Raw genomic sequence first — 17,756 nt, 5'->3', positions numbered from 1 at the left:
TGAGTTAAGGGTTTGAATACTTATGCAATGTACTTATTTCAGTTTTTTTTTTTATAAATTTACAAAGTTGTTACAGTTTTGTTTTTGCTTTGTCCTTATGGTGTAAAAAAGTAATTTAAAGCAGTTTAACATAATGTTGCAACATAACAAAACATGAAATAAATTGCTTTAATCGTGATATTTCAAAATATTACTGTTTTTTCTTCTTTTTTTGTCAAATAAATGTAGCCATGGTGAGCGTAAGATACTTTTTTCAATTTTTTTTTTCTTTAAAAATCTCAGTGTTCCCAAATCTTTGAATGGTAGCATACATTTTTGTGTTGCTGAAAGTTTGGGGTTTGACATCACAGGAATAAATTACATTTTAAAATGTATTAAATAGATTTTTTTTTTTTTTCCCCAAATAAATGCAGCCTTAGTAGGCTTAAGAGACTTTCATCAAGAACTTTTAAAATATATTACCCACTACAAACTGTTGAACATTTGTCAGTGTCATCAACTTTGTCTAAAAAAATCAGTGTATTTAAATGTGGGCGCTGTGTTCCAGCTTTGCTCCCAAGAGTTTGATGCTTTGAGGTGCATTACTGTGAGTCATGTGAAATGGTCTTTACATAAATTATTTATAATGTATAATCATTTGTTTATGTCCACATAATCTCTTTCTTCACCACTAGAATATGTTGAGGAGACAAGAGGAGATGGAGAACGGAACAGCATGGTCAAACTCCTCCGAATCCTCTGACGATTCCTCCAGTCCTCAGCTTTCCTTGGGAATGCGCCATGCACACAAGAACTTAGTACAGCCTGAGGTACAAACTGCTCCTCCTGCCATTGAAATCTCATTTGCACCCCGCGAATCGGCGACCTCTACTCCCACCCGCCTGGCCAATCAGAAAGAAGAGGACGAGGAGGAGGAAGAAGAGGAGGAGGATCTGAAGAAACCGACAGCCACCATAACAGTCACCACCGAGGCTCCTGTGAAACAGGAAGTGCCCAATGGCCATCCGCGCTATTCTCGCTCCCTTAGCCACATCAGCGAGAACAGCGCAGATGGTGTTTTGACAGATAGACTGCCTGGGGAATCCTTGGAGGCCCATGAAGTGACTTCAGTGGTCTCTTCGCTATTTGTAAGTGACATTGCCATGGATATGCCCCTCCGAGCAGAACCGTGTTTTGTAGTACCAGACACTCAGGAGACCTGCCCCATTCCTGATCCCTCCACGAGTGAGCCATCCTGTCCCGCTGAGCCACTGAACTGTTCAGAAAGTAGCTCTCCTGCAGAAACCACAGCTTGTGACTCTGAAAAAGCTACAGAGCCCACTTCTAGGCCCACCTGTGGAGACAAAGACTCTTCCCCCAAAGCTAATGCTTTGTCCCAGCAGATGGACTTCGAGGTTCCTAGGACTGACTCCTCTCATGAGCCACACATCACAAAGACACAAACGGACGACCTGCTGGCAGAGAAGTCTGGTTCTTTAGTAGACACCGGACCCATGGGTGATTTGGAGGGACAATCAGCAGACAGCAGTTTGGTGGAGGCCCTTGGTGCCGTTTTGTCCTCCCTTGATGACTACAGAGGCCAGTTCCCAGAACTACAGGTCCTAGAGCAAGAGCTGAAGCTGTTGGAGGAGGCGCTTACAGTGAGTGCTGAACCTTATTGTTGTGGGATAGGGTTTTTTTTGGTCCGGATCTGTTATTTTATTCATGAATACATAAAAAATGCAATTCAATTTCAAAACTGTTCTTCTTTGAAGAGTATTTTTTTTTGTATTTCTGTATTAAAATTTCTAAATAAATAATTAGAAAAATATATTATAAATATGTATTTATGTAAGAAATTTTGGTGAAGTGTTTCTAAAATAATTAAATGATTATCCTTGAAGAATTTTTCAGAGGGGTGAATCATAAATCATTAAACTCTGTCCTTTCCAGCATGCAGTGAGGGTTCACAGATTTAGGGTGTAACACTTCCTGGCTGACTTAGATTCTTAATGTTTTGGTCACAGAAGCCTTTGGTCATTGCTCGAATCCAAGCCCACGATAACCATCAAAATCTCAGATCCGGGTTTGGGTCTTCATCAGTGAAACAATAGAGTTCATCAAGACGTGACCTTTGCTTTCACTGTTAACCGCTTCATCCGGTGTCTACAGAGAGGTTTTCCCAGCACAACTTAGCTTAGTCATAGAATAAACACAATGTGTCTCTTTCCAGAATTAGCTTTAATGTTCCAGGATTTATAAGTGAACTGTCTACCGACTGTCTGTGTCATGTTGCGGATTAACAGATATAATTCTTCCTCTGTTTGTAAAAACAAACACTGCTTTTGCAGTATTGGATTTTCCTTAGAAGTGTTTTGTTAAATGTATTCACGAGAGTTTAATATCAGAAATGTGCATATTTGATGAAAGATTAGATGCAACTTGCACAGACAAGGTTAGCTAACTATTCTATCACAAACGCCTCATGTTTACAATCTTTTGGCTATACTTTGTGCATTTTGACACGTATTCTAATCTGAAGTCTTGCCCCAACATACACTGGAAATGCTTTACTGTAAATCTGATTTTTGCTTGTTTTTACAAATCAGAAATGTTTTATGGGTATACTTGAACGTTAACTTTAAGCCTTAAATTCTGGGGCTTCTTTTAGCTGATAATTGAAATGTAAATTTTAATAACTGTTTGATACATTATGATACTTTAAAATCAAGAGTTTTTCATTTGTAATTTTGTAAATGTGTTTATCTGCAGGTACGGAGCCGTAGTCGCTCATCCAGTGTCAGTTTGACGGTTGAGACGGCTCTAGGGAGCTTTGACTTCCTTAACACATCAGACCTGGAGGAAGAGGAGGAGGAGGATGGTGAGAGGCAGAGTGTGACAGACAGGTCAGAACAACAGAAATGTTTAATCTTTCTGTTGTCAAATGATATTTTATAGTGCAAAAATAAATTGGGTTCAACCAAGGTTTTTTCATGTTACACTACTGCCACCTAGTGACTTGAAGGAGAACCATTAGTTTGAGTGACTGATTTCACAACTTCATCTGTTCAATCCCAACTTTTTACTTTTTTTCTGAATATATTGTGTTGTCATTTTCTGACTTTGTGTTTCGTGTTTGTTCTGTGTTGTGATGGATACAGCGCGGAGGAGCGGCCAGCGGCTGTGGAGAGCGCAGGAGAGGATGAGGGCTGTGAAGCGCGGTGTTGGGATACTCCCTCCGGTCCTTTTAGCACAGGCTGCCCGACTCTAGATCACACCCTCCTGGTTCATCTGAAGAACTGCAGCTCACAGCTGCTGGTCAGTGACTGTAGTCTAGTACTAGATATCGACATGTCCCATATACAAGGGGAACAACTTGAAATACTGAGAATGTGTGCAGAATTCAGTTCATTTTTCTATGGCATTATGGCATTAAATATATATACATTAATATACATCATTATGGCATTAAATATATATACATTAATATACATTATATACATTATTATGGCATTAAATATATATACGTGTAAATATAAAATCCCCCAGTATCTTAAAATATGTCAGTGCCAGTTTTCTGTCTCAAGATGCATACCTGTAATTGTTTTCTTCCAAGGCATTTTTATGAAAACTGCTTGAATATTTTAATTTAACTAAGGCCTAGTCCTGGCTGACCCATCTGTGACTAACAGAAGTTTAAACCAAACTTTTTTTTTTTATAACTTGACATGCTCTTGAATATATATATGTATGTATGTATGTATGTATGTATATATATATATATATATATATATATATATATATATATATATATATATATATATATATATAATATAAGGTATGTCCAAAAAAATATAATTGTCTAAAAGTTAAACTTGAGTGTTTATAAGTATATATCTATATCTATATATGTGTTTAATTAGGATTAATATATGTTCAAATAGAAAATGGTTATTTTAAATTGTAATAAATAGTTTTTGCTGTATTTTTGATCAAATTAATGCAGCCTTGGTGCTTTCATACTATAACTGTTTATTTACACCGTGGACAGTTTTAATATTGTTTTAAGCAGAAATATGTATGTTTATATATATTAAGTTGGTACTGTTTTTCAAATGGAGATCACAAACAGGATACAGACTATTTTCCTTCCAGAGTGTTCATTTTTAAAATCAAGAATTCTGTTCCTTTTTTCTGTTGCCTTGAACATAAGCGTAAATCCATTTCAACCAACAGAAGTCTGAGCATCTGTATTGTGTTTTGTTTTTGTGAACAGAGGTTAGGCACATTCGGGCCTCTGCGCTGTGGGGAGATGTACGCTCTGGACCGACTTCTCAGGGAGGCGCGAGTCCTCGAGCTCATACGATGGGTTGTGAAGGACTCGAGGGGCGAAGTCATCCAACCAGAGGAAGGTGAGTCTCAAACTGTTATAATGCTTTATTTTTGTTGGCTTTACATCAGTCTCTGTGGTGTTTTAGTTGTATCTTACCTGTGTACTCATTTCTTTGCAAATGCTTATACATTTTTTTTCATGCATCACAGGCCTTACATTCTACAACAGAATGTTACTTCATAGATTTGTAGTTTTTCCTCACAACCTTCTCTATTTCAACATTCTCTTTGCATGTCGGAGCAGTTGTTCCTCAGTTAGATCAGTGCCAAGGGGCTGTGTTGCTGTGGAGGCAGTGCACGGATGGCTGCAGCGTCTACAGCACCTCCACAGAGGCCTTCTTACAGGCACTCAGCACCACTTACGCCAGCAGACTCCCTGAGAGAGGAGCCGGATTCACAGACACAGGTATGTGTGTGTCAGTGTGTGTGTGTTGCGTATTAATGCATGAACAAGCACTGTAAATTAGTTATTGGGAGATGGGTTTCTAAATTAAAATTGCTGTACAGTCCATTAATCAACATAAATTGCAACCTTAACTTCCTGTATTTCATCTCCGGGAAGGATTTAATTGAATATCCTGCTAATCATTGTTTCTGATGACACCGGGTGTAATTAAAAGTGTGTACGTTTCAATAGACTAAATCAAATTGATGAATCAAACTGAACTTGTGTGTGTGTGTTAGTGTTTCTGCGTCTGCTGGAGCGAATCCTGGAGAGGAAGCTGCCCAGGCGTGCAGGAGGTGCGTCCAAAGAGACTCTCACACTCTTTCAGTTTTGGAGCTACCTGGAAGCAGAGGGGGTGAATGACTTGGACACACACATTCCTGAGCTGGCTGAAGAAGGTATGTTTGAGTGTCATAAAAAGGGCTGTTCACATGGACATTGTCTGGCCCCTAACTGTTAATGGACTATACTCGTCTATCCTCAAACATTCATTAGCAAGAGTGATTGTGATATAAATCTGTAGAATCAACCCCTCCCGTCCCAAACGCCCCAATTATCACCCCATTCCACCTCTCAGTCATTGTGGTTTCTTGGTGCATCTTTTCATTCCTCCCCCGCCTAATGTTCTCTCAGCAGTGTATCGGTTTCATCCATGTCTCTCTTTCGTTCTCCTTCTCCTGCAGTGTGGCTAGTTCAGTGCCTGCATTCTGGAGATCAGGATGTTCTGGTAAAATCTCTGAAGAAGCCTCCAGAGTGCAGTCTGAAGAGGGAGGGCTTGCGTGCAGTCAGTCTGCTGCTGAGGGATCCGAGGGGGAAGGTGTGCAGTGCAGCCAGCTCCCTGCTGCGGAGTCTAGCGGACCAAACCCGCCACAGGGAGAGGGTAAGATATGTGCAAACGCTACAAACCCCTGCTTGTACTTTTGGAGGTAACAGTTTCAGCAGATCTGCATATAATAGTCAAATATGGACACAAACATAGGCAAAAAACTTTAAATTTAAGTGTGAGATCACATGGTGTTTAAGATCATGAGAAACATTAGAAATCTGTAAAATGTGTCTAGTGTTTGTCACTTTAAATGCTTAAACACTTTCTATTTTACATATTTTTACCCACCATCTAATGCTAATGTTATTTTTTTATTCGTTTTCCTTACTTGAAATAAAATAAACATTAACTTAAATAAAATCAAATAAAATATAAAAAAAACTTAAATTTTTTGTTAAATTTGAAGTACAAAATTAATGCAACAAAATGACAATTAAACAAAAACACTAGACATATTTAAAATAAAAAAGAATGCGATTCTTTACAAAATACACAAATTACTAAAACTTTAAAATTAAAATAAAAACGGATAACATATAAAAATAATTCTAAATATTAACAAGAACTATAATAGTATATCAATAAAACTAAAACAACACTAAAACTTAAAGTCAATCTTAAAAAAATAATAAACTGATAATTTAGTTTTACATTTTATTTGGAATGTATTTAGTCAAAATAGTATAGAATTTGAATACTATTTATCAGTTATCTGCCATCAGCCATAACATAAAAATGATTTTGACCTGGCCAGGATTGTCTTTTTCTTGAACATACTATGTAATGTTATCGTATTGGACTAAATATTACTAATTTAATCTTCCCCCTCAAAAATGATAATTGATCATTTAAAAATGTATAATTTTTTAACTTTTCCCATCTTTTTACACTTGTGAAAAAATGACCTGCTTACAAAAAATTGCTTATAATTTCTTATGTGAAATTATTTTAAAAAAAATTGGATTCATATTAAGTAATGCTTTTCTCACTCAAAAACTGAGATGCATCAGCTGTCTTCAATAAGGCCTACAACCAGTCAGCTCCAAAACGAAATACAAAACACGTGCTAACTGAAAGAAAACAAGTTGACAAAAAGATTGAATCTGGTTTAGTGTAATTACAGATGTACAAGCAATTATTCAAAGGCCGGCCATTTTTCACAGAAAACACCAAATTAGGTAAAGGAATTATTATGCACAACACAAGGGTTAATATTGGTGCATCCCTAATCGTGAATATTAAGTGCAAAGTGAAGTTGTAATGATTTTGAGTTGATCCACTCAGTGTCTCTCATTTCTGTTCTGTCTCAGGCGTTGGTGAGCTGTCTAGAGTTGCTGGAGGATGAAAGTGTTGAGACGCGGGTGTGTGGTTGTAAAGCACTCCCATGTCTGAAGGTCAGTTTATGCATGTAAAAACATCTCTCCGCAATAACCCAGCACATGTATTTTTTCCCACACTGTGTATATATATATATGTATATATGCTTGCATAACATCAAGAGCCTGGTGGTTAGATGTGCTCCAGTAATCTGAGTGGGAATCACACTGTATGCAGCATCACATCTCAGTGTTGGTGGAGGATTGTAAGTAAAGTGCCTTGCTGTCTGTGTTTGTGCATCACAGGCCAAAGAGAGCATCGAGCAGCTGGTGTATCTGTGCCGGACAGATAAGGAGGATGTGAGGGATGCTGCCAAACAAGCTCTGCTTGTGCTAGGTAAGCAGTGGACTAAACAACAGGAAATGGACCCATGAAGGAAAGATCGCTAATGAAAGTGAAAGAATAGATCTGCTGCAAAAGTGTTCCAAATGTGTTAATGGAAAACTTGCAATGATCAGAGAATTTAAAAATGTAAGAGACAGGGAAGTTTGCGAGATTTTTAGAATGAATGTACAACTTCGTACTTATTTTCAGCTGAAAAAATATTAAATCTGTCAAAAAAAAGAATTGTAGAAGAAAAATATAGTAATTCATGATTATATTTAGTAGTTATTTTAAATTAAATGCTCGAAAGGTATTGAGACTTTAGAAGGAAGGACAATGTCTCTTATTTGGGTTTTATTTGTTTTGATTGCAGGTGAGGAGGGGAAGATGGCCCATCGACACCTTGAGTCCTCACAAGATGGAATGTCCCGGCTTTTTGCGCCCGGCAGCATGGCCAGTACGGCTTTCTAACACAATCAACTAACCGATACTTGTGCTTGCGTCTCAGTATCCTCAACGTCATGATCATGCCAATTACAAACTTTAAATGCACACTATTAAAAAAAACGATCAAACCGTTTTAATGACACAAATCAGCGTGATCACGCTCTGGCAGATAGTGTCAGCATCGTCCTCAAAGATGTGGACGGATGTTATACAATCATTGGACAAGAGGACTTGTATGTCAGCCTGTATGTTATTAATATTTTGAATATGGCCTAAGATGAACTACTGTAAAGTGATGAGGTAAGATACATAGTAGTAATGGGTTTATAAATAATGTTTTGCTGCCTTAAGATTCGGTGGTGTTGCCTTCATGATTCATGGAATGAAGCTGGACCCTGATCAGAAAGCAAGTGATGGGAGATAAAGTATGGTTTTCACTTTATTGGTGCAAGTAAGGCAGTGACGACCTGCAGAGGACACAGAGAATCTGACTGTCCGCTTTGTGAAGAGTGCTTATGTGTGTGTACATAATGATTGGAGAATGTATGTTAGATGTACCTCGAGATGTAGGAGGGAATCTTGGAAAGTATTTCTTTATCAATCCCAAACTTTCATAGGGACCTTGTTGCCATAGTAACAGTGCCATTCCATACTGTCATACGCTTTATTGATACAGAATATATATCTATATTCCATTGGAAGTGTACATGTTTTGTGTTGTAATTTAGTTTAAATGTTTAAATGCTCAATAGCCAATACAGATCTGGTTTGATTCACCGTGCACTTCACATTTGAGCCACTTGCATTGTAATATCTGCTGTAAAAGTGGTGAAGCTGTTCATTTTTTTTATCAAGATGTCATCTTTATTATGAGTGAAAGCTGTAAACTGTGGTGGATATTGCCTTTTGCAAGAGGTTCCGACAACCTTTCCACGCTTTGATCTGTAGAATGGCCATAGATGATGTTTGACTCAGAGCATTTCTCCAGTGCTGCTAGACAGAAAGGTTCTGAGTTGGAACTAGAGAAGGTTCTTATATTATTTTCTAGTTCAAGCTGTTCCAGACTTAAATATGACAAAGAACGCCTCTTCAGTGTATAAGTGCCTCAAAGTAGTATGGGGAGCAAGAGAATGAGATAGACTTTATTTAAAACTCAACACTGCGGTTAAGGATTCCAAACTGCAGAACAGATTTAAATCTATTTTTCATTATTATCTACAGATTGTGCAGCATTAAAGAAGTGATCTACTTTTGATTTTTTTTATTTACTCTAAATATGTATATTGTCTGACAAGGATATTGCTGACATCAACTGTAAAGGAAACTATTAAAAATATGGACACTAAAACTGGGGTGACTAATTTATTAACAAACTTGATACCTGTTGTTTGTACTTTGTCACTAAGAAAATTGGAAAATAAAGGAATTACATAATTGGAGCATTTCCACTTTAATACATTCCTACATGATTTTTCATAATTTTATTTTCTTCATAAGGTTTGTTTTTGATGATAGGCTGCATATTTGTAAAAATAAGTTTAGAGAAAAAAAGATTTAAAAAATCAAAATCACACGTACATAAACATATATTTATATATATTCATAAAAAAACAGGCTCACACGATCAATCCCTCTTATATTTACAATTTGGATTGTTAAACTATCATATTATCTTCTAATATTGTGATAAGAGGTTCAGCTGCAATGCTTTACATAAAATTATACATAGACGTTTTACTCAACGCTTTTCCTAAAAGAAAAAAAAAACCCAGCCCACATCCGTAATTCAAAAGTAGCGCCCCACACGGCCAATCGGCACACTGCTTGTGTTTACAGCCCTCCCCCACGCCACCGCCCCCGTGCGTGACGCGCATGCGCAACAGACGCTAAGGGCCGCCATTTTGTGCGGAGCCTACTCTGCAAAAGCGGGAGAGGATTAAAACCGCCGGAGGTGAAGGACGCAATTTTACTTCGTCTCGTACTGAAGGAAGAACAAACCCTGGGCTTTCTGTCGAATTCAACGTGAGAGTAAATCACCAAACGCAGGTAAAACAGCACTACTTTTCCGAAAGGGGGGAGTTTTGCAGGAGCTTTAATCGGCCTCTAGGTGTCACGATGGGGCTCCCCAGTCCAGGCGGCTGGCGGGGGGTGTTTGTCTCCCTCTATCGTTATCGAAAATTTAGCAAAAAACATTTATAACCCAGAAGTTCGGGCTTCAGCCTGATTATTAAGCACTATTGAAACTATATCAGACAGCATTTCACCAAGATGCCAATATTTAACGACAGGATGTTTGATTCAATCTTTAGGCCAGGCGTCCATTTTCTGTTTCTTCTCTTTGTTTCCTGTCTTTAGAAACCCGCCGTTTCTGCACGCGCACTTAGCAAACCAGCTAATATGCATCGCAAAGTTAACCAGTTTTCAGTCTTGCCACACCCAAACAGCTTAAAACAAGCATCTAAATTCACAAACGTCAAATTAGCGAGGTTTTATAGGGAATATGTGCGATTTTTAAGCCGTAAAATACATGTTAGCTCGCGCCTGTCGCCGTGTTCGCGCCCCTCCTCGAGCAGTTAAATTCAAACCCGAGCCGATGAAACATTGACCCGGTTCTGCGATAATAAAGTCCCATCACTGCGGCCTGTGTTCGCTCTTTGGTCTTTTTCACCCCTGGAATCCAAAATGATAGGTTTAAATGTAAATATATAAACGTTAAATGCCTCTTTGGCGTTTTAGCATTAGTTCTGCCGCCGTTGCTAGCGTATTGCGCAGATTAAAACCAAACGAGGAAGATGTCGTTGCTAAATGACACCGATGGCCATTTTCGATAAGTAAGACCGAGCCTCGCCGCCGTGCACTGCCCGAATCCCGTTGTTTATCGCCTGAAAACAGCTGAATCGCCGCGGTCATCGGTCTCGGTGCGACCGCTCACTCTTATTGAAAGACCAAGCTCAAGCAACAAACGACAGAAGGGATAAAAACTGTGGAGAGCTCCCTCTACAACCCGACTGGTAGTGGTACAAAAACACGATTAACCATCTCAGAATGCCCTCTTGCTGTGGAAAATCATAAGGGTGTTTTAAAACGTGTAAAGAGGTAAGGATAGTGGACACATTTGCACCGTTTTGTCGGTTTAATGGGTTGGTGGCCAAATGCGCGCGATCATGAGGAAGTAGAACTGAATCGGTTCAGATGACGCTTTCTGGCGCTGAATCAAGAGCTCAATACGTGCTTTTGGTATAATGAATGTCACGTTCAAGTTTTGCAAGTTTGCCGAGGTTCTTTTTTGTGAGTGTTAAGCAACTACCAAATATAAGTCACACACACATACATATATATATATATATATATATATATATATATATATATATATATATATATATATATATATATATACATACATACATACACACACACACACACACACACACACACACACACACACACACACACACATATATATATATATATATATATATACACACACACATATATATATATATATATATATATATATATATATATGTATGTATATGTGTGTGATTTATATTTGGTAGTTGCTTAACACTCACAATATATACTGTATATATAAAATTACACACAAAATAACCAAAAGGGGGTGTCAGTCAAGCTTTGACAATTATGACCTGTATACTAAAAGTCTGTTTTGTTTTGGACATTGATGACTTGATTTGTTTGCATCCCTACAGGTTGAGCTAGGTAGGTAAGAAGCAAAGTTGAGACAGGTAGATCGTTCATCGGAGGCAGAAAGTGGTGGAGTGACAGGTGTAGAGAGATGAAGTATTCATTTTTAATACAGGTAAACTCACAGTATGCTATACAAACACAGAAGTCTTGGATGTCTATGGTAATGCCGACTCAACTCTATTGCTCACCATTTGTAAAATTGATAGCAGACTGTCTCGGTATGTGCAAGTAAACAAACACGGTCCAAATTGCAGTCAGGTAGGGAAACATCAGCATCCTACAATTAGTGCTGCATTCTAACTTTTTTTTTATTTTACTTTAAATCGGTGTAGGTATTACCCATGGAAGGGGGACCGACTGAGGCAGTGGTGGAAGATGCAGGGGATGCTTTCAAGGCCAAGGAATGCAAGACATACCAAAGGCGACGAGAAGATGAGGACGTGGGAGCTGAATTGCTGCAGGCTGCTGGGTTAGAGCAAGCCCATGTTGAAGGAGAGCCTGTGGTGGAGGCTGTCAACAGCAGTGTGGAGATGATGGTGATAGACTCCCTAGACCCTGCCCTGCTCCAGATGAAGACAGAAGTCATGGAGGCTGCTGTCGGTGCACCTGTTGGTGTTGCTGGTGCTGCCCATGAAGCCACAGTCACTACTGTCGACGACACTCAGATCATCACCCTCCAGGTGGTGAACATGGAGGAGCAGCAGTTGGGCTTGGGAGAGCTACAGCTGGTGCAGGTGCCTGTTTCAGCTGTGCCTGTCACTGCCACCACTGTAGAAGAGCTGCAGGGGACGCTGGTGGACGCCATGCCTAAAGATGGGGAGCCGGTCATCTGTCACACCTTGCCATTGCCTGAGGGCTTCCAGGTTGGTCATATTTTTTGATCAGGCTACGCATTTCAAATGTGATGCTCTGTGACTTTCTGGTGAATCTAAATGTTATGTTATCTACAGGTGGTCAAAGTGGGTGCAAATGGAGAAGTGGAAACTGTGGAGCAAGATGAGCTCCAGGCCCAAGATGATCAGCCTCCACAGCAGGAGGAGGAGGATATGGTTGAAGCCCAAAATGAAGACCCCGCCTGGTCCAAAGATCCAGACTACACACCCCCTGTTAAAAAGGCCAAAAAGACTAAGAAAAGCAAGCTGCGTTACAACACAGAGGGCGATAAAGACATGGATGTGTCTGTGTATGACTTTGAGGAGGAGCAGCAGGAGGGACTGCTATCTGAAGTCAATGCTGAGAAAGTTGTGGGTAACATGAAACCGCCCAAACCAACCAAAATCAAGAAGAAAGGTGAGAATGTGTGATAAACTCAGATTGAACAGACACTTGCATGTCTGTTTGTCACTTGCGCACTATAGTGTCATTATCAGATCTGTGTTGGGTCTAAATTGCTGTGTTTGTGCAGGTGTTAAGAAGACATTCCAGTGTGAGCTGTGCAGTTACACTTGCCCGCGCCGTTCCAATCTGGACCGCCACATGAAGAGCCACACGGATGAGAGGCCTCATAAGTGCCATCTTTGTGGACGAGCCTTCAGGACTGTGACATTGCTGAGGAACCACCTCAACACCCACACAGGTACGTGATTTAGAGTGCATTGGAAATTATAGGCTATCTTGTGTGAATTAGAAATTGAAACAGCCTTTTTTCCCCTTTCTGACAGGCACCAGACCACATAAGTGCACTGACTGTGACATGGCATTCGTCACCAGTGGAGAGCTGGTGCGACACCGACGCTACAAGCACACTCATGAGAAACCATTCAAGTGCTCCATGTGTGACTATGCCAGTGTAGAGGTTGGTCTGAGAGCATCATGTTGAGCTTTTCTTTTTTTTCTTTTTTCATGGAAAGTTGCTTCCAAATTGACCTAAGCCTTGAAACTTTGCAGGTTAGCAAGCTGAAGCGCCACATTCGCTCCCACACTGGAGAGCGTCCGTTTCAGTGCAGTCTGTGCAGTTATGCCAGCAGAGATACCTATAAGCTGAAGAGACACATGAGGACCCACTCAGGTCAGCAGCACACACCATATTTCTCAGATTGTATTCTTGTCAGCTAAATGGGTTCGATAAATAGACCTGACATGCATTTTGGGATTTTTATTTAAATTTTTTCCTGTTCTACAGGAGAGAAGCCCTATGAGTGCTATATCTGTCATGCACGTTTTACCCAGAGTGGTACCATGAAGATGCACATACTACAGAAGCACACAGAAAATGTGGCGAAATTTCACTGCCCCCACTGCGACACGGTTATTGCCCGCAAGAGCGATCTTGGTAAAACATTTACTGTTTTGTAGTTGTTGCTGCTGGTTACTTATGTGCTTTTTAGTAGCAATGCCAACTTTGAACATACTTGGGGTGTATTAATGTTTACACAATTGCTGTGTCTCTCGCAGGTGTGCATCTCCGTAAGCAGCATTCCTACATTGAGCAGGGCAGGAAGTGCCGCTACTGTGATGCGGTGTTCCATGAGCGCTATGCTCTCATCCAGCATCAGAAGTCCCACAAAAATGAGAAACGCTTTAAATGTGATCAGTGTGACTATGCATGCCGTCAGGTCAGACAGCTCGTGCAAAATTCTCTCCAAATTAAATTTTTATATGCATTATTAATCACAGTGTAGGAAACTCTGCTTCACATTTACTCTGTGTTCTTGCTAACAGGAGCGTCACATGGTCATGCACAAGCGCACCCATACTGGGGAGAAGCCATACGCCTGCAGCCAATGTGAGAAAACTTTCAGACAGAAACAGCTGCTGGACATGCACTTTCGGCGCTATCACGACCCCAACTTTGTACCCACATCCTTTGTATGCACCAAGTGTGGCAAGACCTTCACTCGCAGGGTACGGTAATGAAATGAGTTAGATGTATTTCAGGTTGCCAATACGGTAAACTGTGTTTAACAAATGGCGTGTATTTTTAACAGAATACCATGGCCAGACATGCAGAGCACTGCAATGGTATGGATTCAGCTGAAGGAGAGAATGGAACGCCAACCAAAAGGGGCCGTGGAGGCCGAAAGAGGAAGATGCGCTCTAGAAAGGATGATGATGATGAAGATAGCGGTAAGTAGCTTTGCTGTAGTTCTGCTACTATGCTGATTATTGTATTAGTAGTTCAACAAATCCTTACATGAAATCTAGCAATAAGAATTTGATTATATGGATTTTATTTTTTTTTTTAAGTAAATGTGGGTTTTAAGAATGGAATGATTGTAATTTAAAGTGCCAAATAAACATCATGATGGTTTTATGAAAATTGTAATTCTGTGACCTGAATATCTCAGATGAGCATGGAGAACCTGACCTTGATGACATTGACGAAGATGAAGATGAGGAGTTTCTTGATGATGACCAGATGGATGTGGAACAGGCTCCACCCAGCATTCCCATCCCTGCACCAGCTGAACCTCCCGTCAAGAGGAAACGCGGCAGACCCCCTAAGAACGCACCCAAGGCTTCTCCTACCAAGTCTGTCGCCAAAACCACCACAGGTAACTTATGCTCTGCTGCATATTAAGATAAACCATTCAGAATCTCCTTTACCTAGGTTTAACGAAACGATTCTCTCTGCTTCTAGCAGCTGCTGCCATTATCCAGGTGGAAGATGAAAGCACAGGGGCCATTGAGAACATCATCGTGAAGAAGGAGCCCGAGGGTGCTGATGCAGCTGCAGCTGCCCAGCCAGTGGTGGAGGAAGTGGAGGCTGTCGAGGCTGGTGTAGAAACAGTGCAGCTAACGGTCCCTGAAGCGGCGCCTAATGGTGATCTTACTCCTGAAATGATCCTTAGCATGATGGACCGGTGATCTGGGGGTACATATACATGCACAGGCGGATCACCCATGCTTGCGTAAATGCACATCCCCATATGTGTCCCTTGATTATATATATACATACACATGCTCCCCTTTCTCTTTCCTTACCTCCTTTAATACAGCGCTGTGTCCTCTTGTTTTGCATCAAATTTCTCAAAGACTATAAATCCCGAATTCTGAACGTCCTGAAGTTTCTTACATTTTGTCTTTTCATGATGATCACAAAACTGCGCTTTTCTACTGTTTCTATCATAACAGTAGTTCAACTGCTGATTTCTTTTTGCTGTGTTCTTTGTACGTGTAGAGGCGAGATGGTTTTCGAGAGCAGGAATGTCTCAGACATGGTATAATGTGGTATAATACACGCATCTAGAGTTTTCTTTACCCAGCTAACCTGCCGTCTTTACTTGTCATTTCTATTACCATGGCAATATTGAGAAACGATCATTTTGTGCCTGGTCAAGCGTTGATATCTAGAATCGCCGTCACTGCTGTAGAAATGGGTGTCTTTAAACCATCTGTCCAAAAAACGCTTTCAATGTTTGACATTTCTGAAGACTTTTATTCACTGTCTGTTCCTCATGTGCTCTTTCACTGGTCACAGTTGATAATGTTAGAGAGCGTAGAAATGTAGCCATCTGATGATCAAGCCAGGGACGATGACATCCATCCATAAAAAAAAAAAAAAAAAAAAAAAAAAAACCTGCGGTTGATAAAGTTGTACACAAAAAGGTAATCTTGGCTAGTCTTGCTTGTAAATATTTTTATTTTCTGTTTTATTATGAGCATTTTAATCTTTTTCTAGTGAATTGATGACCTTGAATGCTAGGGCAATGGCTTTTAACAGTAGTTGTTTGGAAACATGCCACTGAAGGCTTTCAAATTACTTGTGGGGGAAAAAAATAAAAGCCTGAAGAATCATGTAGGCAGCATAACCCCATTCTTTCTGTCCTTCTGTAGCTTGAATCGTTGCATTTGGTCTGCTCAGCTCGCTTGATGGGGAGGGGTTGCTTCATCTTTTTACCACTGCTTAAAGGTGTTGAGAGAGTGGCTCTAATATTGTACCACCTGACGAATAGGCTTCCATGTCGGATTTTGTTCTAGCTTTTGTAAAAGGAGGAAAAGGGACAGAACTGGGCAGGTACGGCGACGTGCACGTCTCCAATCATTTGCATCTGTTTCGATGTGGTCGTGTTCCCAACAACCACCCCTAATATTAAACTCTGTGACCCGAGTTCATAATTTCATGGGATTCTGAAAGGAGACTTAGTTTACAATAGGTTTTTTCAGACCACATTTAATTTAAAAAGTTTATTACGAGTGTTCAAGGAAGCTATTTTGATACGAACTGTTTCTAGAAGGGGAAGCTTGGATAGGATATTTGTAAAAAGTTTGTCACTTGTTTAAAAGAGCAGTGTCCTTATTTCTAATTTTTGTTTTGTTTTTCTGATTCAGAATGAAGTTTTCCTCCAACATGTAATTGCATTTAAATTGCTTTCTTTTTTTAAGCTCTTAAAATTCTAGGTTAATGCATTTTTTTTTTTTTTAAACCTAGCTGTACTGTGTGAATTTTACAATGGTCAGAAAACCAACCTTATAAAGACATTTATTGTGGCTGGGTGGGGTATAGAGGTCATATGAGGTAAGATGGTGTGGAGAATGTACAGCTAATAAAAAAAATATTGTCCTAATTTAATGTGTCTGTTTTTCTTCATTTTATTTCTGGAATTTGATCCAGTTGTATGCTACTTGAGTCACAGACAGTTTCATTCTTTATGTTCTAGCTACAAAGGTGGTATAAACTGGGTTATTAATAAAATCTATGCAAAAATTATTGCGGAATTGTCCCGTATTTAAGGTATCAGAGAAGCGTTCCCCATAAAAGCAATAATATACGGAATGCAGTTTGCCCAGTAATACAATGCATACCCATCTAGACCATACAACTCACACAAATAATAAATTAATTATTCTTTTTGCACAAATCATTGTTTGAATTGCGAACATAGCCTCTCAAGGAAGGCTCTTCACCATCCGCGTTTTGGTTTTGCCAAATCAGTTTGGGTGAATGCAAAGAACGTGATTATTGATCATAAGCACAACATCCAGCTAGGCAAGAAAAATGCAATCTACCTGAGGAAGGACGTCTTTCATTATTGTAAGTTAATGTTGTTAAAGGGAGAAACAAAATTAAACATTTTTAAAATTGTAATTTCTAGCATATTCCTAAACCTGGACCTCCTATATTAAGCATATAATAAGCAGCCCACACACTCCAAGTTCTCTTTAACTGAAAAATATTCATTTTCATGAAATTATAGGCTATATGGTTGCAATAACCTTTTAGTTCAAAATTTTAAGTTTTTTTTTTTTTTTTTTTTTTGAAATGCTTTATTGATTGAAGATTCATAGACGTTCAGTTGTTATCCTTTCAAAATTTTA

The 17,756-nt window shown here is 39.5% G+C and overlaps 2 protein-coding genes across 8 annotated transcripts in view; both read left to right on the top strand.

The window, feature by feature from the left end:
* The window catches only part of LOC109108665 (rho family-interacting cell polarization regulator 1-like), a 66,113-nt gene extending 56,884 nt beyond the window's left edge, over positions 1-9,229 (top strand). For 4 of the 5 annotated variants that reach the window (XM_042744033.1, XM_042744032.1, XM_019121754.2 and 1 more), the window contains 10 exons: positions 675-1,640; positions 2,752-2,885; positions 3,141-3,297; positions 4,256-4,391; positions 4,616-4,777; positions 5,056-5,214; positions 5,500-5,696; positions 6,953-7,036; positions 7,265-7,355; positions 7,717-9,229. In XM_042744033.1, the coding sequence (XP_042599967.1) occupies positions 675-1,640; positions 2,752-2,885; positions 3,141-3,297; positions 4,256-4,391; positions 4,616-4,777; positions 5,056-5,214; positions 5,500-5,696; positions 6,953-7,036; positions 7,265-7,355; positions 7,717-7,814 (2,184 nt within the window). In that variant the 3' untranslated portion in view covers positions 7,815-9,229. Of the gene's footprint in view, positions 1-547; positions 587-674; positions 1,641-2,751; positions 2,886-3,140; positions 3,298-4,255; positions 4,392-4,615; positions 4,778-5,055; positions 5,215-5,499; positions 5,697-6,952; positions 7,037-7,264; positions 7,356-7,716 lie in introns of all 5 variants that reach the window. The other variant, XM_042744034.1, reaches the window with a different exon arrangement.
* A 438-nt stretch (positions 9,230-9,667) lies between these two features.
* Positions 9,668-17,005, top strand: LOC109108661 (transcriptional repressor CTCF-like). Of its 3 annotated transcripts, none has more exons than XM_042744037.1 (12): positions 9,668-9,836; positions 11,831-12,361; positions 12,449-12,788; positions 12,904-13,074; positions 13,160-13,293; positions 13,386-13,506; positions 13,621-13,770; positions 13,893-14,053; positions 14,160-14,342; positions 14,426-14,564; positions 14,786-14,992; positions 15,079-17,005. In XM_042744037.1, the coding sequence occupies exons 2-12, from the start codon at positions 11,840-11,842 to the stop codon at positions 15,303-15,305; spliced, it is 2,355 nt and encodes a 784-aa protein (XP_042599971.1). In that variant the 5' UTR covers positions 9,668-9,836; positions 11,831-11,839; the 3' UTR covers positions 15,306-17,005. The 3 variants fall into 3 exon arrangements, with proteins under 3 accessions (XP_042599971.1, XP_042599972.1, XP_042599970.1); XM_042744038.1 differs by lacking the exon at positions 9,668-9,836 and adding an exon at positions 9,890-10,886; XM_042744036.1 differs by lacking the exon at positions 9,668-9,836 and having other exon boundaries at positions 15,082-17,005.
* The last annotated feature ends 751 nt before the right edge of the window (positions 17,006-17,756 follow it).

This window comes from Cyprinus carpio, chromosome B18, assembly GCF_018340385.1.
Source record: "Cyprinus carpio isolate SPL01 chromosome B18, ASM1834038v1, whole genome shotgun sequence".
Taxonomy (NCBI): domain Eukaryota; kingdom Metazoa; phylum Chordata; class Actinopteri; order Cypriniformes; family Cyprinidae; genus Cyprinus; species Cyprinus carpio.
This window is presented reverse-complemented; position numbering and strand designations above follow the sequence as displayed.

What these genes read in the sequence shown, in the direction of transcription:
- LOC109108661 (XM_042744037.1), top strand. Translation starts at nt 11,840, where the DNA reads ATGGAAGGGGGACCGACTGAGGCAGTGGTGGAAGATGCAGGGGATGCT. An exon ending in CCACCTCAACACCCACACAG is followed by an intron (nt 13,075 to 13,159) that starts GTACGTGATTTA and finishes CCTTTCTGACAG; the next exon opens with GCACCAGACCACATAAGTGC. An exon ending in TGATGATGATGAAGATAGCG is followed by an intron (nt 14,565 to 14,785) that starts GTAAGTAGCTTT and finishes TGAATATCTCAG; the next exon opens with ATGAGCATGGAGAACCTGAC.